At 45.1% G+C, this 21609-nt stretch overlaps 9 protein-coding genes across 9 annotated transcripts; 4 read left to right on the top strand and 5 right to left on the bottom strand.

Moving 5' to 3' along the window:
- Positions 1-1247: 1247 nt before the first annotated feature.
- N7495_001919 (putative glucan 1,4-alpha-glucosidase) lies at positions 1248-3192 on the top strand (the record flags this gene model as incomplete). Its single annotated transcript, XM_057204589.1, has 6 exons — positions 1248-1467; positions 1520-1806; positions 1868-1964; positions 2034-2671; positions 2731-3104; positions 3156-3192. The coding sequence occupies 6 exons, from the start codon at positions 1248-1250 to the stop codon at positions 3190-3192; spliced, it is 1653 nt and encodes a 550-aa protein (XP_057068662.1).
- Positions 3193-3449: 257 nt separating this feature from the next.
- On the bottom strand, positions 3450-5217 carry N7495_001918 (uncharacterized protein; the record flags this gene model as incomplete). Its single annotated transcript, XM_057204588.1, has 5 exons — positions 3450-4410; positions 4469-4639; positions 4694-4741; positions 4790-4872; positions 4927-5217. The coding sequence occupies 5 exons, from the start codon at positions 5215-5217 to the stop codon at positions 3450-3452; spliced, it is 1554 nt and encodes a 517-aa protein (XP_057068661.1).
- Positions 5218-7794: 2577 nt separating this feature from the next.
- On the top strand, positions 7795-9032 carry N7495_001917 (NAD(P)-dependent alcohol dehydrogenase; the record flags this gene model as incomplete). The annotated part of the gene is made up of 4 exons (XM_057204587.1): positions 7795-7872; positions 7929-7959; positions 8013-8080; positions 8145-9032. The coding sequence occupies 4 exons, from the start codon at positions 7795-7797 to the stop codon at positions 9030-9032; spliced, it is 1065 nt and encodes a 354-aa protein (XP_057068660.1).
- A 966-nt stretch (positions 9033-9998) lies between these two features.
- On the bottom strand, positions 9999-11697 carry N7495_001916 (glycoside hydrolase family 72 protein; the record flags this gene model as incomplete). Its single annotated transcript, XM_057204586.1, has 3 exons — positions 9999-11434; positions 11493-11518; positions 11579-11697. The coding sequence occupies 3 exons, from the start codon at positions 11695-11697 to the stop codon at positions 9999-10001; spliced, it is 1581 nt and encodes a 526-aa protein (XP_057068659.1).
- Positions 11698-13525: 1828 nt separating this feature from the next.
- N7495_001915 (DUF2406 domain-containing protein) lies at positions 13526-13943 on the bottom strand (the record flags this gene model as incomplete). The annotated part of the gene is made up of 3 exons (XM_057204585.1): positions 13526-13635; positions 13701-13784; positions 13850-13943. 3 exons carry the CDS (start codon positions 13941-13943, stop codon positions 13526-13528), a joined length of 288 nt encoding a protein of 95 aa, XP_057068658.1.
- Positions 13944-14649: 706 nt separating this feature from the next.
- Positions 14650-14862, bottom strand: N7495_001914 (uncharacterized protein; the record flags this gene model as incomplete). The annotated part of the gene is made up of 1 exon (XM_057204584.1): positions 14650-14862. The coding sequence occupies one exon, from the start codon at positions 14860-14862 to the stop codon at positions 14650-14652; it is 213 nt and encodes a 70-aa protein (XP_057068657.1).
- Positions 14863-15826: 964 nt separating this feature from the next.
- On the top strand, positions 15827-17295 carry N7495_001913 (NAD(P)/FAD-dependent oxidoreductase; the record flags this gene model as incomplete). Its single annotated transcript, XM_057204583.1, has 6 exons — positions 15827-15883; positions 15932-15976; positions 16042-16089; positions 16144-17037; positions 17088-17161; positions 17214-17295. 6 exons carry the CDS (start codon positions 15827-15829, stop codon positions 17293-17295), a joined length of 1200 nt encoding a protein of 399 aa, XP_057068656.1.
- Positions 17296-17418: 123 nt separating this feature from the next.
- N7495_001912 (uncharacterized protein) lies at positions 17419-19047 on the bottom strand (the record flags this gene model as incomplete). The annotated part of the gene is made up of 1 exon (XM_057204582.1): positions 17419-19047. The coding sequence occupies one exon, from the start codon at positions 19045-19047 to the stop codon at positions 17419-17421; it is 1629 nt and encodes a 542-aa protein (XP_057068655.1).
- Positions 19048-20419: 1372 nt separating this feature from the next.
- On the top strand, positions 20420-21493 carry N7495_001911 (uncharacterized protein; the record flags this gene model as incomplete). The annotated part of the gene is made up of 1 exon (XM_057204581.1): positions 20420-21493. One exon carries the CDS (start codon positions 20420-20422, stop codon positions 21491-21493), a length of 1074 nt encoding a protein of 357 aa, XP_057068654.1.
- Positions 21494-21609: the final 116 nt, after the last annotated feature.

The raw sequence follows: 21609 nt of genomic DNA, 5'->3' as shown, positions 1-21609 counted from the left end.
CCTCCTATTGGCAAAATTGGATGCTATTTGCCAGATTTTTGACACTTTTATAATAAAATATTGTGTACGGCATAGTCTGATGACGTTCTTCTTGGCTTTCATTAGTTATATTTTGGCCCAGCTACAATGAACGGTGACTTGACCTATCGCTTCACAATCATTCTCGATCTCCAAGACTATTTGAAGACTTTTTACTTCATCTTCAAATAAACAGTCCCTTTTCAGACGACAGGTTGGGAATCATGAATGAGGCGTTCCCATTACGGTGGCAAAGAGTTCAAATTAATATTTGATGGTATAACATGATCATCTGATTAATAACTTCTGCCGAGCTGGTTTCTTGGTTCTCAATGATAAGGATAAAGACCTCTGGAGCTGTATCAAATACGGGGAGAATGAGTAATCTACGTACTCGAGTTTTCGGAGCAGCCTGTGGAGGGATCCGAGCTTATTGACTCAATAATGCATTTTTGAGAGGGATTAGTCGAATGGCCCTGTTTTTGTCTGGCTCACCTGCAACAGTCCCGTATAAACAATAGTCGATCCAGAAATTATTTGCCACAGTCGCTGGTGCCAGAGTTAAAAGTGGTAAAGAGAAAGAGTGGGAGGATTGAAGGTGTTGTCATAGCTCCAAGTACGGCTTAGGCAAGGTGGGGGTTAAAAGCAACCTTGCATAGCAGAGAAATAGGGGTCATTGTGACCATCATCAAAACTCTACTAAGGATGAATTCTAAGCAAAGTGCACACTGGTATTTGAATCATTGAAAGTAAAGAGAAAGAGAGAGAAAGTATCTCGGCCGAAGAACCTGCGATCCTACAAAGATGGCGGCAAGATTAATATCTATATCTAGTGTTAGGGTATCAGAGGTCTTCGCATTTCACTTTCACTAAGACAGATAATATGATTGGTTGCTGTGGATTCCAAATTTTGATTCACAGCTGGGGTTCCTTAATCCGCACAACTGAAGAAAGTAATGATATGCATATCACAAAGCACCATTGAACTTTGAGCTAGGGTTGTCCACGGGTGCATGATATTGCCTAAATTAGTTAGTTCGACAATACCGAGGTTCGAGCCTCGCCGATCCCTGATTTGTTTCTCCACTTTCAACCTTGCAAGGTTGCCATTTCCAATTTGACTGAAGAGCTCTAGAGTATTTCTACACAGTAGAGACATAAAAAGTTGGAAGGAACCTCCGCTTGGCTGAAAGCACAACTTAATAATGCCCACATCAGATCCTCTAACCATGGGGCGTTTCTGGATTGCGCTCTGTACGCTGGTATTGGGCCATACTGTGGTGGCGATGAACTTGGATGCTCATAAGACTAGCCTCAGCAGCTGGCTAGCAACAAACACTGATATTGCCAGAAAGAGCATTCTGGACAATATTGGATCGTCTGGCGTATATGCGAAGACTGCTGACTCGGGGATCGTGATTGCTAGTCCGAGTACTAGTGAGCCGGACTGTATGAACTCACAACAACCTTGACTGAAAGATGAGAGACTGACATTTCTTAGATTACTATACGTGGACAAGAGATTCTGCTTTGACAATGAAACTTCTGACCGATCTCGTGAAGAGTGGAGATACTGATCTAGTTCCCACAATTGAGGAATACATCAATGCGCAAGCGTATATTCAGACAGTGTCTAATCCATCCGGAGGTTTCTCAAATGGCAGTGGACTGGGTGAGCCTAAGTTCAATATCGATTCAACTGCATTCACTGGCGAATGGGGTAGGCCGCAGAGGGATGGCCCTGCACTGAGAGCAACTGCGCTCATTTCGTTCGGTCAGTGGTTAATTGTGAGTCGGAAGATCTCATCTATTTCATATTTTAATCTTGGCTAGCGCTTATTGATACTAGAGTAATGGATACACGAGCACCGCGATGGACATCATCTGGCCAATTGTCAGTAATGATTTATTGTATGTTGCACAGTATTGGAACCAGACTGGTTTTGGTGAGCTCACCCACTTCATTTACCCCATACATGACTTCACTTCCAAGGTCCACTAATGAAAAAATTTAGATCTATGGGAAGAAGTTCAAGGTTCTTCGTTTTTTACTGTTGCAGTGCAGCATCGCGCCCTTGTCGAAGGTAGCAAGTTTGCAAGCCAAGTGAATTCTTCTTGCGCGCACTGCGATTCTCAAGCACCTCAAGTCCTTTGCTTCCTGCAGTCCTTCTGGACAGGATCGTACACATTAGCCAACTTTGGAAACAACCGCACAGGCAAGGATTCGAACACCATTCTCGGAAGCATTCACACTTTTGACCCTGAAGCTGGCTGCGACGACACTACATTTCAGCCTTGCTCCGCCCGTGCGTTGGCCAACCACAAGGTTGTTACAGATTCTTTTCGCTCTGTCTACAGCCTAAACTCTGGTATCTCAGAGGGGGTGGCGGTTTCTGTTGGTCGGTATCCAGAGGATGTGTACTACACTGGCAATCCCTGGTACCTATGCACCCTAGCTGCAGCAGAGCAGCTGTACGATGCGTTATACCAGTGGAACCTAACTAGCTCTTTGACTATTACTGAAATTTCTTTATCATTCTTCAAGGATATCTATAGTTCGGCTGCAACTGGCACATACTCGTCCTCTAGCGCAACTTACTCGTCTATTATCAGCGCAGTCAAGACTTATGCGGATGGATATGTTGGTATTGTGGTAAGTTGCTTATCTGGGGCCATAAATCTTAAGTATTCGATTTATTTACCAATCAACAGGAGAAATACGCCATGAACAATGGTTCATTATCGGAGCAGTTCTCAAAAACCAACGGGACACAGCTATCAGCGTACGACTTAACCTGGTCCTATGCAGCGCTCCTGAGTGCAAATTTGCGTCGTAATTCCGTTGTCCCTGCAGCCTGGGGAGAAACTTCTGCTAGAAGCGTACCTGCGACCTGCAGCTCGACCTCAGCAACTGGCACTTATAGCAAGGCTACGAATACAGCCTGGCCAACTGCCCTGGCCAGCATTGTTGGATCTAACACGACCGCGACTGGTGCTATCCAGATCGCGGCCAACTCTACAGGTGATCCGACCTCTGTGACTTTGTCATCGTTCGGCCATGTTACTTTTAGAAAATTCTTTCTGGAGTATCTCTCTTGTCTTTGGTTTCTCTTTTGTTTAATCTTTTAACCAGGTAGTGTCATTCCAGTGTATGAGATTCGCAGGGACACATGATTCTGTTTGGTGGAGTAGCTGTGACACCTGGTCTGATCGTGAGTTTGTCAAGGGCAATTGAGAGCACGCTTTGAACTCGAAATAATGAAATGAATCAATCAAAGCTTTTGTATTAGACACTTGAACTTGATATCTATCTTCGCTTTCTAAAGGCGATGGTGATGAACGAATAAACCTAATAATGAGGATAACAAAGAACAGGCCAATGACAACACTAAATCATCAAGTATTAGTACAAGTTAGGGAGGAGACATTGGCTATGAGAACTCACAATAAGTATGTTTAAGACCGGAAAGATAACATTCGACCACTATCTCCCGTACTTGGCCCGTGAGGTGGGCAATATAGTTCGTATCATCCATAGCGCGTCTGATCACCTTTTCAGAACCAGGACCATGAAGATTGAGGCGTAGTTGACGCTGGAACTCCGATCCAAGGATTGAATTGGACAGGGTCACACCGGCAGTCATTGCAAAGCTGACCTGTAGCATGTATCCAGCTGTTGCCATAGCTACTTCCTCCTGTGGAAGCATCGCGGCCATGGAGATGAATGCAGATGCGCCTGCAATACCAGTACCCATACCTCCGGGGAGAATATAAAAAGACTCCCAGAATCCGGTGTGGCCATTCCAGCGAATGTAAAGCAAGATGTAGCTGACTGAGGCAATTAAACCGGCCAAAATCAGTAAAGGCTTGTAGGCGCCCGTTCGTCTAATGAATCCACCTGCTAGCAGAGATCCCACCGTGTTTCCGACGACGGCTGGAACCATGTGCAGACCAGCCACAGTAGTTGATGCTCCCTGGGTCACCTGGAAGTAAAGTGGCACGGAGAACAGCATTCCTAGCTGTGCTATTATCTGAAGGGTGCTGGAAAGATAACTGTTGGCGACATTGGGTCTCCGTAGGATCCGTAAATTGAAAATGGGATCTGCCGCAACATATGCTTCTACGAGGACGAACGCCACGAGAAGAAGGAATCCGCCGCCGGCTAAGACGACCGTCATCCATGACCGCCATGGGAACATCTTCCCACCCTGATCCATGAGACCAGTGAAGGCAATGATTGACGATCCCAGAAGAGCAGTTCCTAGGAAATCCACTTGTCCCAGCTTTGATTTCCCATCCTTGGTAGTGTAAGTTGTATCCTGATCCACCTGGAGTTTTATCACGACGAGGAAGGCGGCTAGAGCGATAAACGGAGCCTGGATGAGGAACAGCCTAATACTTGTCAGAAAAATGACCTGGGGGATTGAAATGAAGTCGTAATTCCACATACCAGCGCCATCCAATTGTATCACTAAGCCAACCGCCCAAAGGACCTCCAATTGAGCGCCCAAGGGTCATTGAGATGTTGATATATGCTCTCCAGCTTGCAATATCTCTTCTGGGGACGATATCCGTAATAATCACGGAGCTGATTGTCATGATACCTGCACCTCCTGCACCGCTAAAAACCATTAGCCACGTTATATCCAGCATCTTATTAACACCACTTACTTACCTGATGATGCGGCCGAGAATAACAAGCCATAATTGGGGCGCGATACCGCTGAAACAATGTCAGAGACGTACTCTTAAAAAAGGCTTCGATAAATACCAAATAATGCAGCCCATCGCAAACAGGAAGTAAGCTACCAGCAGCAGTGGTCGCCGACCGTAGATGTCGCTCAATTTCCCATACTATACATAATCAGCGCTCGTTTCCATTGCGATTTCCGTCTTTCTGTCGCATACCATAGGCTGTGCAGCGCAAACACCCAGTGTGTATCCAGTTGAAAGCCAACTCGCATCGCTCAATCGATTGAATTCCGAGCTAACTTTAGCGGCCGCTGCCATCACTAGTGTAGCATCCGCATTGCTGATGAATTCTCCCAACAATAGAATGGCGATGATCGTTCCGATGCTAGTCAGGACCTTGACTTTGGGCTGTGTTGGATCGGATTGGGGCAGTAGTCGGCTCTCTTCATCGTGGATGGCAGGTTCAGTGACGGCCGACTGTTGCGATTCTACGTTTGGTGTGGCCATTGCTCCTGCAGCCCCAATTGTCTCGGATGGTGAAGATCGAGGGAGAGGGAGGTGGAGAAGGAAGAAAAAGCTTTGACATTTCGATCTGAACGATAGTTCTCGATGTACACACGGGCTTAGACCTGAATCAAATAGCCGAAGCCAATGATATGCTTAGACCTGGAGCACGCCATGGATCTCGGCCCCACAATCCACTGTGCCACATGGTGTAGTCTAAGTAGAACTGCCGGGAAGGATGAGATGGCGCATATAGCTCCAGCAAGGAATAAGATGGGAAGGTGGAGAATTTGAAGTGATATTTCATAATATTCCTTTAAGACTTAAGCCATTAGCTTAGATTTCATGTGATTGATACTGTGTTCCCTACATGAAGATGCGTTGTAATGATTGTTAAAGATCGCAATCTGAGCCACCGATGGCATCATATTTATCAGCTATCGGTGGCTTGACATTGGCTGGAAGTATACACTAGTCCCATAATGGATTAGTTCATATATGAACTTCAAATCTACCTATACCTGTGTCATGTACACACCCGACTCGTAAAAAACGAGTCGGGTGTGCTTCACCGGTTCTGCCAATTCCACATTCCATTCTATTTTACCCAATATCTCCCACCCACCATGCCTAAAACCTCTGAATCGACTGAAGCCCGTCTCTCTAAGGCCTATGATGCCGCCAAACGCGAAAAAAAACCCCAAATATCTCCAAGATTGCGCGCGAATTTGGTGTCAATCGACGTACTCTCCATAACCGCGTTAAAACCAATGCGACCGCGAAAACTCAACAAAAAGCAGTCAATAAGGTTTTCACCGATATCCAGGAGGAGATTTTAGTACGCTGAATTACCCAGCTAACTAATTGGCTTATGCCACCAACACCAAAACAGGTTGAGATGTGGGCAAATCGCCTACTTCAAGATCCTAGTTCTGGAGATACTGAGGATGCTAGAACTGTTGGGCCAAATTGGGTATATCGCTTTACTAAGCGTCTTCCTAAAGGTCTAAAACTAGGTCCTCAGAAGCAGAAAGTCAAGGATTCTAAGCGAATGATGGCTGAAAATCCAGCTAAGATAGGTCATTGGTATGATCTGCTTGAATGTGTGCTTCGTGGTGTGCCTTCGCGGTTAATCTATAACTTTGATGAGTGTGGTTTTCAACCTAGTGAGGTGTCATAGGTTAAGAACACCTGATAAATGATGTTTAGTGTAGGATCAAGAGTGGCACTATATAAGTAGAGCCTATGTATGATTTCTTGAGAGCGAAATCATTAGTCTTTTGGCTCAGTGGAATGGACGTGAACGCAGGCACGATCCCTTAATAATATGGTTTATAGGTCCTCTTCGTAAACACAATGATGAACGCACACCATCTCCACCACTCTCTTCCTCTAGTATTGAATATACTCCGCCAAAAACCTTAGCACGACTTCAGATGAACCAAGAGAAGATTATCAAGCATATTGATATAGACCTCCTCAAACCAAGGGTTCAAAGGGGTCTTAAATATCCTACTCGCCATTCCTAATTGATCCAAGAAGAGTGTCGAAATCTTAAGATTACGGTTGAGAATATTAGGGTTGCGCAAGAACCAATTCGGCGCTCTAAAACCAAACGACAGCTTAACCAACCACCCCTCCAGCAGACTGGTGTATTAAACCTAAACCATGCAAAACGCTCTGTGAAAATCAGGAAAACCAAGGAGGAGTTACAACTAGAAAAGAAATTACAAAAACAGGCCCAAAAAGCTCTAAAAGCTCAAAAACAGGCCGAGGAGCAGGTTCAAAAGCAGGTTCGGGAGCAGGTTCAGGAGCAGGCTCAGGAGCAGATTCAGGAGCAGATTCAGGGGAGAAATGGCCAAATATTGGAGGCGATGGAAAGGGATATACTATATTTAAAACAGATGCAGCAGAATTGTATTTAAAGCAGAATTGATAGAGAGAGAGTAAAATAATATTTTAAATTGGCAGAACCGGTGAAGCACACCCGACTCGTTTTTTACGAGTCGGGTGTGCACATGACACATATATCACATGATCTCGACATTAGTCACACGACATATTTTGTAGGCCTGAATATCGAGCCCACAAATGGCTATTACCAGATGCTTCATAATCCTTCACCCGATATTGGAATGAATACTCTCTGGAAATTCCAGCACTCTGATTGGCTGCTGTGTTATATATCGGTGCCTACGCTGTAACTAAGTACTAACTATGTATCAATGCCACTTTTTATTTGTTGAAGCTAGCCAATACGTCATGAAGTGATAAGCTACAAACTCAATCAACAGTTGCCACAACAACCATGAGCGTTTACCAATCATGGTTAGAGCATGGCTGACTCCCAATGTCAATCATATTCCTAATATCAACCAAGTGCGGACATAAAGCTTCTTAAAACCGGGGATGACAACCCATTGAATGGATTCCAATCCTTCGGTTCCACTGTACTAAGCGCACCATTCCTTCATTACGGGAACTGGGAAATTCGATTTGAAGGTTATATAATGTAAAGATGGACCTCCGTTAGAGCGGAGTTAGATTCTCAATTCACGTTTGAATCTCATTTAATTCACCATGGCTTCCACCGATTACAAGTTCGAGGGCTGGATGGGCCTGGATAAGGAGTCCGCCAACGGAAAGATGGTTTGGCAGGTAAGATGCCTTATTCTATGTTACGCATAAATAGCTTTATCTAACTACTTTTTTAGAGCTTTGAACCAAAGCCTTGGGAAGAGACTGGTAAGATCAGCAGCCTGCAGGTCTGACTCTAAATTCTTATTCATTTTTCATAGACGTCGATTTCCGTGTCACTCACTGTGGCATTTGTGGCAGTGATATGCACACCCTGCGCAGTGGATGGGTATGTTTCTTACTTTTTCCATTTTTTATCCTACGACTTCAGGTCAACTAATCGAGAATCATAGGGCCCCACCATGTACCCTTGCTGTGTCGGTCACGAGATCGTCGGCGAGGTTGTCCGCGTCGGCTCCAAGGCTGAAGGAAACATCAAAATTGGAGACCGTGTGGGTGTGGGCGCCCAGAGTGGATCTTGCCTGGAGTGTGAAAGCTGTAAGGCTGGTCTGGAGCAATATTGCAGCAAGAATACCAACACATATAATGGCACTTATGCGAACGGCGGCAAGTCGTATGGCGGTTACAGTCTTATGAATCGATCGCCTTCTCACTTCGTTATCAAAATTCCCGATACCATACCTTCGTCGGAGGCCGCCCCCTTGCTCTGTGGTGGCATCACCACCTATTCTCCCCTAAAGCGGTTTGGCTGCGGACCGGGCAAGAATGTTGGTATTATCGGTGTTGGCGGACTAGGCCACTTTGGTGTCCTGTTCGCTAAGGCTCTCGGCGCGGACCATGTTGTGGCTATTTCGCGTCGGGCCGACAAAAAAGAGGATGCGCTAAAGCTCGGGGCCGATGAGTATATTGCGACTGCAGAGGACGCCGACTGGGCCAAGAAACATGAGCGGTCTTTAGACCTGATCATCTGCACTGTTTCATCCTCTAAGATGCCTATCGTCGAATACTGTAGTATGCTTCGCCCTCATGGCGCCTTTGTTCAGCTAGGTGCTCCCGAAGATGGCGGTTTAGAGCTTCCTGCTTTTTCTCTAATTGCTAAGGGTATCAAGCTCGCCGGTTCGATGATTGGCAGCCCCGCTGAAATTCGCGAGATGCTCGATTTGGTTGCGGCTAAGAAGATCAAGCCATGGATTGAAGAGAGACCAATGAAGGATGCTAACCAAGCCATCCTCGATATGACCGCTGGTAAAGCTAGATACCGTTTGGTTTTAGTCAACTAGAGACATCATTTAGTCAAAACAAATAGACTCAGGAACAACGGAATATCTATGATATGATTTCAATAGAAATTTCTCGATACAAATGTGGTGAATACAAATTCACCTCGCACGGAGATAAAAGACCTACTGATTATACAGTTGACTAGTAGTTCTGTTGCGATAGCCGTATGAGAAACAAGGCCGTCAACATACGGAAAGTATTTCGACCGAAAAGCTTCTGTCAGAGTGGTAACTCTCGGTCCGGAATAACTACTTGGAGGAACTAGATTAGTATATCACGGCATCCTTGAACGATATGCATTCGCGACAGTGGTGTCCCATCTTCACCGTCTCTTCTGTCTCTTCTGTCTCGGACGAATGGTTACATTCGTCCAGGAAAGAGGAGCACCCATATACTATAAGTAGCTAGTTCCCTCCATCAATGAAAAGACAGACTTCACAACAACCACAGCATTCAGTATCGTAGCATCCACTACCATATTGGTGGATTTTCTACAGTTTTGAGTGCAGTAAGCCACGTTACAGACCACGGCGAAGCTGCAAACAATGGCCTCCTCGATGCTTAACATTTGATGAGCATAATAGAGAAGCTCCATGAGTACTCAGAGATTGAATAAGTAGCAATTGATAACTTTGAAGAAGAAATGAGAGAGCGAACGAGTCGAGCAATACGGATGAGTTGACGGGAATATCTAGATGCCCTCGATTGCACGCCATAATTGAGAATTGTACAATTTTGAGCACAAAGGCTGCTGTAGGATAATAGTGTGGCCAAAGTGAAATATTTGAAATATGACAGAAGAGAAACACTAAACTGTTTTACGAAGTTTGGCTATTCATTGTAATGAAGACTGAAATTGTTCAATTCAGAGCACAAAACAGGAAAAAACTGTCAAGATAAAGCTGCAAAATTACAAGTATAACACAAGAATATGAAGTGTAAAACCAATGTGAGAACGGAGTCATTTACAGGAGAATCATTCCCAAACCGGTCATGGCCGCGATAGCGGAGCAGAGACCAACCTGGAAAGAGCCGAAGACAACGCTAGACTGGACGGTACCAGCGGCAGCACCCTTGGAAGTTGAGGTTGAGCTGGAGCCGGAGCTGGAGCCGGAGCCAGCAGTAGCAGTGGCCTTGGTGGTGACAATGCCGGTACCAGCAGTGCCAGCCTGCTTGATCTGGCTGGAGCAGGCACCAGTGGCGGCAGTGGTAGCCTTAGTGGAAGCAGAGCCACCGAAGCTGCAGGCGGAAGCATCCTGGTCCTGCTCGTTGTAGTACTTGTTCAGGGCAAAGGCGAGTTGATCCTCGAGACCGCACATGCTGTAGACACCGTACACACCGCTGGTGGCGTTGGCGTCGAGTCCAGAGCAGTCAGTGAGGCCACAGACAGTGCCGATCAGGGAGCTCATCTTGGTATCGCTAAGGCTGGCTGCAACACAGGCGGACTCCTCATAGATACAGCTACAGAGGCTGGAATCAGCGGTGGGAGGCAGGGGGGAGGGGTCGGCTTCCCAAGACGCTCCAACAGTGGGGCAGGCCTGGAGCTCAGTGTTGGTGGCAGTGTAAGATGCCTTACTCACACCAGTGGGAGAGACAGTGGCAATGTGCTTGGAGTAAGAGGTGAAGTCGTCCAACAAGCTGACACTGGTGCTGTCAATGACAGACACCAGGCCGTAGTCGTTGGTCTCCTGGAAGTACATGTAGACAATACCGCCAGACCAGACAGCAGCCATGTCATCGCCATACAGAGCAGTCACTTCAGTGAAGGGACGAGGAGAAACCTCGTTGCACCCATACTCGGCGAAGAAGACGGGGACGGTGTAGTTGGCAAATTCTGCGGTACGATCCTTGTAGCCGGAACCCTCATAGGTGGATTTACCACACCAAGAATAGACATTGTAACCCCAGAAGTCAACAGCGTCTTCGGTAGTATCACAGTCGAAGTAGTTAGCGAGATCTTCACGGATAGTAGAGACGTCAGCAGTAGCATATCCGACACCCATAGCCCGGTAGTTCTTCTCCTTAATATACTTCTTCATGTCACGCACGGCAGCCTTGACATAAGCACTACCAGCCGTGGTGTTGACGCTGTTGGCAACCTCATTACCAGCAAAGAAACCGATAGTGTTGTTGTATTGGGACAGCTCATCGATGACACTGGTGTAGCGGTCATACAAAGCGACATTCCAGGCGGGGTCGTTACGGTTAATAGACTCTGTGGTGCTGGAAAGATCGGAAACGACGTAAATACCAGCCTCGGCGAGAAGGTCCATGCAAGCACTGTGGTCGGCTGTGGGATCAATGTAGTAGGTTCTAATCACATTGGTGCGCAATTTCCGCATAACGGCGACATCGCGCTTGCAAGTAGTCTCATCAGACAGAGGGTCTTCAGTCTGGGAGTCTGTCAAATGCATCCTGTTAGTTCACATTCATTATTAGATATCTCTTTATCGACGTACACTGGTATGCAACGCCGCGCATGTAACTATGATATGGTTAGTATCCATGCCTATAAATTTCCTCATGCAAGATATTCAAGCCTTACAATTGAGTCTCATTGCTAGAGTAGAAGAACTTGGAGCCCTTGATAACAATAGGATCCAGGGTAGTCGTAGCAGTGACAGCACCTGCTAGGGTCGCCAGCGACAACAAGGACAACTTCATAATGAAAAATAAGTGGGCGAATTAAGTATCGCAAATATGGATATAGCGAGTGGACTAGAGGAGAACCTCTGTGTTATATTTCAAAATAAACGAAAGAATGGTACTGTGTAATATTTCAAGGTCGAGAAGAAAAGAATGGCTGGTTTTTAGAATGAATGGAACAGGTCAAAAGATAAAAACTTCTTTGTCTCCTATAATCTCTCGTTAAGGGGGTGGCCGCGTACACCCATTCGCCTTAGCCCAGAATCCACCGGGTCAAATTCCTTGGAAGAGTTCTACTGCCAATGCTTGGATCTAGATGCACTGGGCCGAACCGCGTAAAGCTAGGGCTAAGCGGCTCTCACTAGCCACAATTGAAACTTAGGACCCAGCATATAATCTACTACCTCAACTGATCCTGGTTTTTAATGAGTATACTGAAATATCTCTAAGTGATTCTCTGGATAATTCTTCCCTAGCCTTGATGCAGTTGAAGTTTCTCGTGGGAAAAGTCGAGGGGGGTTGCGTGGTAGTGGAGCTTGACTAGGCTTAACTAGTATTGTGGCGTCGATAGTGCGCGTCTTGTTTTTATACATCCCGCTCTTTTTCCTCGAGGTGGAATAAAGAGGAAACTATTTAGCTGGCCTATATTCCAACCTTCAGAGGTTTTCTTGAACTTTTCCTCAGAAATTTAGCTTGAATTATAGGGAGACTGGGGTACAACACATTGCTGTCCTCTCTTCCATAAAAAATTGATGGGTATATCCACCCGTCGAAGCCTAAAAAATTAGTGCCCCTTCATGTCTCTTCTATTTTTAATGAACTCAAACCCCGTGGAAACGTTGGCAGCATCTATATATCATGAAATAAGACAAACCCACAGCTCAAATAGGATTAGGTTGTCTGGCATTTTGAATATCCAATCCAAAGACTTAACAGATACCTGGTGTTGGTCATGGTCATTTGAACCTCGGGATCGGACAAACCGCCCGTTACTGCACAAGTACGCTAACCCAAAATGATCTAGATTATGAAATTTTCGGAGAGAACAAAATTGGAAAATAAGCCACAGCGCCAACCTTGGAAGAACGAAATGGTCAATTAGTCGCAGAATGTGAACTTCTTTTTTCACGGCGGAGTACTGTGTTCTACGTCTCGTTGATATATATTTAGCCACGACTTTTAGCTATTTTTTAGCTTATCATGATTCTGACTAATCGGAGTAAATTTTCCAAAATGCGGTTAGTGCCAGTCGCTAGCAGAATTAATCTAACCATGTTCCAATGTTCCATCAAAATCATGCTGGGAAAACCTCGGTCATTTAATTAGGCTACCTTCATCAATTTTGATTCCGTGATATCGGGAAAGCAGAGGCATATATCATGTCTACTTAGAGGATTTAGGTAGGCATATATTGCGCAACTTCACGGAGCCTAAATTTAGATATTCTATAGAGCTAGACTCCGAGAAATTCTCAGACGTGGTCGGGATCAAATCTGCCTGCCGCAACCAGTGGGCCTTTGAAGTAAGATATCTATATTTTTGAGGAACGTAATTAACAGCAGGACCAAGACAACATTGAAATTTGATAAGCAAAAACTTTGGAATTGTGCGTGAAAGTTAAATTGAACCAAATAATAGCACAACGGCAGTCTTGCCGGGGTCCACGGGTGGTTTGTTTTCAAAGTTCATCTCAGAGCGTAGATTCAATATCTCGAGGCTCAGAGAATAGAATCAATAAAAAATCATAACGCCAGCCAATAAAGTAAAGTCACATCATTAAGATCCCATTATTTCATCGCAACGTAAGCAGACTCTCAAGGTTCTCATCCTTGGCAATTTGTACGCCTCATGCACGGCCTTGTCTGTGATGATTCTCAATGGCAGCCTCGAAGGCTCTAATGGTGTCGAGAGGTCGCTCTAGACGAGGTCGGGTCGGGTTAGAACGATCGGGATCAGCTGTATCACCATTAGCCTGAGTTCTTTTCTTGTCGTCCTCCAATTGAGCGAAAACATTCACATACTGATAATATTGCCGTCCCGGTCCCTGAATTGCTTGTTTCGGAGAGAATATCCATCACGAGTTCCTGGCTCGGTGTTCACGGCAACTAGAGAATTGTAAGAAATTGAACTGATGTCATGCGCATAGGTAGTGAAAGAAGAGAAGACTTACTGGGCTGAGCTTCGTAAAGAGCCATGTTGGGGTCGGCCTTGGTGTGCAAATGCGTAGAGCCGTGGTCAGAATGTTCGCTTGATGGGCTTGACATAATGGTGAATACAGGTTGTGCGGAAGAATAATAGATTATAGTTGAACGATCAAGATAATTGGTTATCTGAGGTTGTAAATTGTGTATGTATATGGAGTATAAATGGGGTAAATCGTGGGGAGGTTATAACCATGATATGATATGCTCTATTTATAAAGAATTTTTGCCTTATGAGCAGAATCTTCCTAAGAATAGAAGTACCTTGTACTTCAAACGTGTACCTTCTAATTACATCAATATCACGCCAGTTGTGGCAAACGTCGACGAATTTGAAATATGCGATTGGACATGATTGGACCGATCGTGATCGGCCGTGGGTCAAGTCACTCCAACAGCCAATTCCATATGACGTTACAGAAAGCAGATGCGGCACGCTGAGTGGATGGCCAATCTTCGACTAAGCAGGCGTAGAATGTTTAACAAGGGGCCAATCCAATCAATGTTTCAGAGACACGCAAGCCCTGGTGGCTGAAATCAGGCACATCTAGACCTCCCGGAGTACTAAATGCAGGTACCAGGTACCACAAGTGGGCTATGCTTACCCCCTCTTTCTCAGAATGTGACAGGATGATAATCTTTCTGCCTTTTCGTTAATTAATCCATGTGAATGTGACAGCCTTGGAAGGACGACCCTAGTTCCTGAGCACTGGCCATATTTGGGGGTAAAGCGGGCCCCCTTGACACAAGAATAAAAAGCTTGAAGCTCTTAGGGCAATCCACTTTGGGTCCAGAATCTTAATGACATTGTGTATTTTGTGCCAAAGGCTGCAAGCGGTGGTGCATTCCATTCAGCGTCACTGATACAATCCATCTCCAGCATTCCTGGAATCGAACTTTCGGTTAATGCCCAGTTGATCCACAACTCGTTGCCCTTCAAGTCATTGGTGACGTCTTGTGTGATGTACCTGGCGTTTTCCATATTATAATGGATCTCTTTGAATTTGATCTGCAAACAGTAGATGACTGTATCTAGGTAGAAGTGGCTGTTTGGTTGTGTAACATGGATGATACAGAGCACCTAAAAATAGAGGTATCAGGGCTACTTTCCCAAAGCCGTGGATGGATAGAGGGCAAAGTTGAATACCATGGGCAGGCTGCTCGGCGCTTAGTTTACTTTTTCACTCACAAAGACGAAGGGTGGAAGCGATAGTTTAAAGAGATAAGATGAGGCTCTGATGAATGACCCACTTGAGAGCATTTCGGAAAAAATATGGCATGATTTGATTCCCAACATGCTCAGTTCAAAGTTGTTATAGGAAATATGCCAGAGAATTCGCTCCGATCGCCACGTCATTGGTCTTGGCCTTGTAGAGACGAGATGGAGGAAATGAATGAGCGGATTTTGACTGGATGATGATGAGGACTTATAAAGAATTTTCGGTTAACGATATGACTGAGCAGACAGTCTGGTCGTGATTTCATGTGCAATCTGTTAGAGGAGCTTGTTGATGTCTTTGTAGTTGTGGAACTCAAATTTATTGTGGCAGACGTTGAGCTCGGAGACGCTAGTGATATTCCTTGTGCAGATGAAATGCCTAAAGATTAAGAAAACGAGAACCTAACAAATGGGGGGGTCGCAGTGTATTCTTGTTATCACGGGGGAGGCGATACCAATTCCCCAGATTCAATTCCCTGACGAAATTCGGATTTACAGCAAAAGAAAAAAAGTGCCCAGTGTCTTCATCGACCGGATATAAGCCTGTCCGGATACTCGGCTATTTCCTAAGGTGGAAATACCGGAGTTAATCTGATAAGCCGATCTGATAAAATCCCCGCTTATTTAGCACTCCGTAAATATATGGTGTAAGGGTCTATCCTTTTTCTCCTCTCATCCTCACTTCCTTCTCTTTTTTTCTCTCCTCCCACAGTCATAATTCATCACCATGGCTAGCAACCCCCTCCGAAATATTATTGTCGTTGGAGGCTCGTTCGTTGGACGGGTATGTTCTATTTGTTATTCCCAGGTTGGCAGATGCTGAATATTCCAGGCGACCGCTCAAGAACTTGCAGCAATCATCCCCAAGACTCACAGAGTAAGATCTGAATATCAACAAATATTTAATTATGTATCCGACCGGTGATTCTGATTATAACTCAGGTTCTCCTCACTGAACCGCACAGCCATTTCCACCATCTCTTCACATTCGTAAGACAACATCTACCAACCAGCACATGTCTTTTTACTAACATATCCATCCAGCCTCGATTTGCAATTGTCCCAGGGAACGAACACAAGGCTTTCGTTCCTTACAGCAATATATTCGCTGGTGTGCCTAATTCAGCATCGCACGGTGTGATTCAGGCTCGTGTTACCTCAGTTCAGCCCCATCACATTGAGCTTGACCAGGAGTGGAATGATTCCAAGGAAGTTTCATATGACTTTGTTGTGTTCGCCACGGGAACGACGCTTTCCAAGCCCGCAGGAATGGAAAAGGACGACAAGTTGTCCTCAGTGGAGTATCTCCAAGGCCATCAAGCGGATGTCAAGAGAGCTCGGTCTATCATTATCGTTGGCGGCGGAGCTGTCGGTGTCCAGATGGCGACAGATCTGAAGGAATATTATCCCGATAAGGAAGTCACTGTTGTCCAGTCCCGCCCCCGAGTGATGCCGACTTTTCATCCTAAATTGCATGAGATTATCACGAAGCGGTTTGATGAGCTGGGTATCAAACTTATTACTGACGCAAGGGTCAAGGTCCCCGAGGGAGGCTTCCCCAACAATGGCACCGAGTTTGATGTACAGCTCACAAATGGAACTACTGAATCCACGGAGTTTGTGATTTTGGCGACCGGACAAACGCCCAACAATAAACTAGTTGCCAACCTGAAGTCTTCTTCACCAGATGCTCCGACTATACTAAATCCAGAAAATGGATACATCCGCATTCGACCGACAATGCAGCTTCTAGATGAAAAGTTTTCCAACCTGTTCGCTGTGGGCGATATCGCTGACACTGGGGCCCAGAAGGCCGCACGACCAGGTGTAGCCCAGGCATCAGTTGTGGCCAAAAATATCAGGGCACTGATCGACGGAAAGGAGCCAACTGAGACCTTTGTCAAAGGTCCCGGTGCCATTCATCTGACTTTGGGCATGGTAAGTCATTCAGTAAACTCATTTCAACAACATCACGCTAAACAACGCAGAAACGCAACGTTATTTTCCGCAACCCTAATGTCGACGAAGGTCAGACAGAGCCCTGGATTAATGACAAGGAAGAGTAAGATCTTTTTGTTTGCCTCCTGCAAGATACCTTACTAACTGGTTTTCAGTGGCCAAGAGGACATGAATGTTGAGGGTATGTGGAACAGAATGGGTTTGACTATTGCTACTCCAAAAGAGTACCACCTCTAATTGATCGAAATGAACCTACAAATTTGGAGTATAGAAGGTCTAGCTGCATGTGCTGAGTGCTCAGGTAACCTTGCAGACTTTGCATATTGGGATAAAATCAAATCGGAGGTAAAGAAATAAAAATTAAACGATTCTCTTTGTCACTGCTTGAAATCCATTTGGATCAGCTTCAACAGGACCATATAACTCTGTCAGTTCCAAAAACAACCTGTATATGTAGATAGACATGTCAATCTCTCTCAAGACCTGGCGTGACCAGGTATATCCTTCCAGTGAAATTTCTTCAGATAGCTTCTCTCCCACGGGGTCATTAGCGAGAAAGTTTAACAAAGCCGGAAGTTCTTCCATGCTCATCGTCACTGGTATATAGTGAGCCCATGGAACAAGTCGATCATCGTGCCACTCCTGGAACCAGGTTTGCTTTAAAACGACTGCCTGTCGTGACAGCAGACGATAAAAGCGCGTACTCATACTGTTTCCGTCAAGGTCGAACAGATATCGGTAGTTCAAAGAAGTATCTTCCGGTTCGTAGCTTGCAGGCCCTAAGACTCTTTCCATATCTCGGCAGGTAGTTCGGTCCCCATTATGCTCGCATTGGGTATATGCTCCGATCTGAACGTCGAAGAAATCTTTGAAAAGAGTTATCTGGCTTTTGTCAAGACTATCGCTCTTGACACCAAAATAACGTCCTACATCAAAGACTTTGGCCGCATCTTGAAGGGAGTGAATGAATGCGACAAAACGCGCCCTGTGTCCATACATCCAGTTGAAGCGCGAAGCATTTCCGCCTGTAGATGATCCTCGCCAGTACAGCCCGGGCTTCTTCTCTAGAAACGGAATCGAGTCTGCCTCGAGTAATGGATGTTTGACGTAGCACGGGCAAGGGATCAGAATATCTCGAAATGCAGACATTCGTCCAAAGCTGAGAATTGGAGCTGGCGAGTGCGAATATGAGAACGAACTTGGCGATGCAATGAGCCCATGAAGCTCCCCTGGATTGGAAAACTGGCAAACGTCCTTTTCATGGCCGAGTCGGCTAGTCAACTCGCGAGGAATTTGGCTGCATGAATCCTTCACAATGTGTTCGATCGATTGAGCGGACTGTTCTTTGAAGTGAATCTGAGATGGCTTTTCTCCAGAAGTGCTGAGTATACGTGGCTCATCAATCGTACTCATATAAAAGAGACTATTGTTGGGTAATGCATGGATAAATGGCTCGACTAGGCTTTTCCATTGATCGTCATACATGTACTCCGCTGAACCATACATCACTCCATCACGTACTGTCAGACGCCTGGTTTGGGGCCAATTTTCCCTTTGCTCATTCATTAAGTTGAATGCTTGACGAGCCTCAGGTGTGCGATACAACTCCAGATCACGATCAATCTGGTCAAAGTCGTCTATAATCAGGGAATCATGATCGAGAGAAAATCGGACCCAGTCATGGAACCCTTTTGGAGGGTCTCGGTTATATCGACGTTTATATTCGATCACTGCCTCCTCTGGTGTTGTGGACTGGGCTCTGAGATCCTCACGAGCATGTGTTTGTGCTTTTTTGATCCGGCATACAAGTGCGGACGGAGAAAAATCAGTATCCTCGATCTTCTTTCCGCATGATGAGTATGTCGGTTGAGTATAAGTTGAGATAGAAAAGTAACGAGGTCGAAATTTCAGATATATCAAACTCAGGAACAGAAAAATTGCGAGAAGGAAGGTTAAGGATGATCTTTTGCTCCGAACTGGGGATATCATGGTACATAGGTAGCTACTACTGACAGGAGATTATTATCACATTCATTATTGCGAAGGCCCGTGTACTTAATGAACATTCGATAAGTACCCTTTGGCGAATGCAGTAGGGTCTGGTTGAGTGGACGTTTGCAGTTTCCATCAGATGTTCAAATGAGTTCCAATGTTTCAGCGCCATAATCCTTTTACACCAAATATCCGTTAATCCATGAAAAATTTTACCTCTCTAGTTAAAACTTTGAAGCTCGTAAGACAGCTACTATGGTATGATATAGCATTTGAAATGAAGGGAGTTTGAGAGGGAGATATATGATATGCTCACATTCCCGCTAGTTTGTTGCACATGCCACATGAGGGCTCCGGTATTTGACGACTTCTGCATTGGGAAGGAATTGGTGATAGCAAGGGGTGGTTGAAGAGATATCCGGGACTGAACATTGAATAAAGTACGGTTCAATCAGAGTCAGGAGTCAGGACTGGAAACCAAAATTAAAATATTAGCGACTCAATGCCCTAGAGGGGCTGATTTGAACCATCCTCGAATGGCCATTGAAGTCGTTGATTAAATCATAGAAGTTTGGGGCGATGAACTTGACGGATTATGTAGAAAAAGTTCAAAAATAAGCATTGAGAGTGTGGAAATGCATGGGTGTACTTCTCTCTAACCTTTGAAGCATTATGTGAATTCAATGTTCTCGTTAAAGATCGAGAATTAGTTGACAAATATGTCAAATGGGTGGTGGTTTAGGCTCGATTGGGCCTAGTTAGCCTGATTTGGCCTGGTTTGTAGGGTTTGCATTACCCACTTTGTATCACTATTTTAGGCGAACTTCATCCCTAGTTTAGTAATTCAGTTTCATTCATTTGTGGCATTTGAATGATTGGCCAGTCTGAACCAGTCGACTTGACAAAATATGTCAAAGGCCCGATTCCATTTACAGTTAGTCTATTTTAGTCAGCATTGGAATCCCACAATGGGATTCCTCCATTCTACAATCGATACACATACACACTTTGGTACGCATACTGCGTTCTCATTTGCCCACTAGAATCCACTATTCCTTGGTAGTCGACCTCCATTTGACAAAATATATGTGTCATGTGACTGCTGAGTCATACAATAGTCAACTAGTTAGTTATTGAGCTGGATCTGGCTTTGACCCCGAAGATGTCATCGATTCGCAATTCACAACCATATCCATCTCTCATGCTTCAAATTTCATCGAGGCGGCCTCAATCCTTCTGGTTCAATGGATCTAGATTTTTTCGTCGGGATGCGTCCTACTCTTCTTACCCTCAAACCTCCAGGTTTACAAAGCCATGGATCAAACCCAGAAACTTGATAATACGGTCGGATACTATCAACAGACGTACTATGTTGACATCTTCAATTCCAGCGTTTGTCTATCCTCCTGCTATCTTCATTGGACTCGTACTTGCCCTATGGACATGGAAATGCTTTTGGATCATCGTCATGCAAAACAAGCTTCTATATCTCTCTTGGCTACCACCATTTACAAGATCTGATCAAATATCTGAATATGCTGCTGAATGTAAACCCGTGCAATGGGAAGAGATACAAATTCGAAGTCTTGATGGGACGCGATTGGCTATCTGTGAGGGAACAGTTTCAGCCAACAATATAAATGCGAACGAAATGCAGCTACGGCAGAAGAAATCGGTTTTAATCTGCTACTTCCAAGGAAATGGTGGGTCAACACCACTCAGACTACCGCTTCTTTCCCAGATTCTCAAGACAATCTCCAAGTCCTCAAACTCTGGCGATACGGATTATAAAATAGCCGCCTTGTCATATCGCGGCTATTGGAAATCGTCGGGTCGTGCAACACAATCTGGTATCTCCCTCGATGCACAGGCATTTTTAACCTGGGTATCACAGACATATTCGGCACCAGACACACAGCTTCAGATTGTGCTCTGGGGACATAGTCTTGGCTCCACTGTTGCGGCTTCAGCTCTCTCTACCTATTTAGAAAGGCTTGATGCTGAAAAATCTACTGATCATAAAAAGCTGGCCCCGATATCAGGGATTGTCATGGAAGCACCGATCTCCAATGTCAAAGAAATGCTGGTTAGTCTCTATCCTCAAAAATGGCTTCCGTATAGATATTTATGGCCGTTTTCATGGAATACATGGTGCAGCTCGACAGCTCTAGAAAGACTGGCTCAATGGCGGGACCATCATCCACAGCAAACACTTGAAATCAAGATGAATGAACGCTCCGTACCGCCAATACTCATTCTCTCTGCTGAAAAGGATGAAGTGGTCGAGCCATATGTCGCAAGCCAACTTGAGAAGAAAGGCCAAAATCTTGGACTGGATATCATAAGGAAAGTTGTGAAAGGAGCCATGCATACAGAGGCCCCAATTAAGCATGATGGGATAAAAGCATTGACTCATTTTATTTTGAACAGCTCCTCAAGATAAGCACTGCACTATATATAACATAGTGGGTCTAAAGACCACTCGACATTGGCTAGTTCAAGTGCGGCATATGTACTTTTCTCGTCCGCATGTACCTCAAACGTACTCCGTATAGTGCA

This window comes from Penicillium taxi (genome assembly GCF_028828555.1).
Source record: "Penicillium taxi strain IBT 34144 chromosome Unknown utg000001l_segment0_segment0, whole genome shotgun sequence".
Lineage (NCBI taxonomy): Eukaryota > Fungi > Ascomycota > Eurotiomycetes > Eurotiales > Aspergillaceae > Penicillium > Penicillium taxi.
The sequence above is the reverse complement of the archived record's forward strand: the minus strand, read 5'-3'. Positions and strand labels throughout refer to the sequence as shown.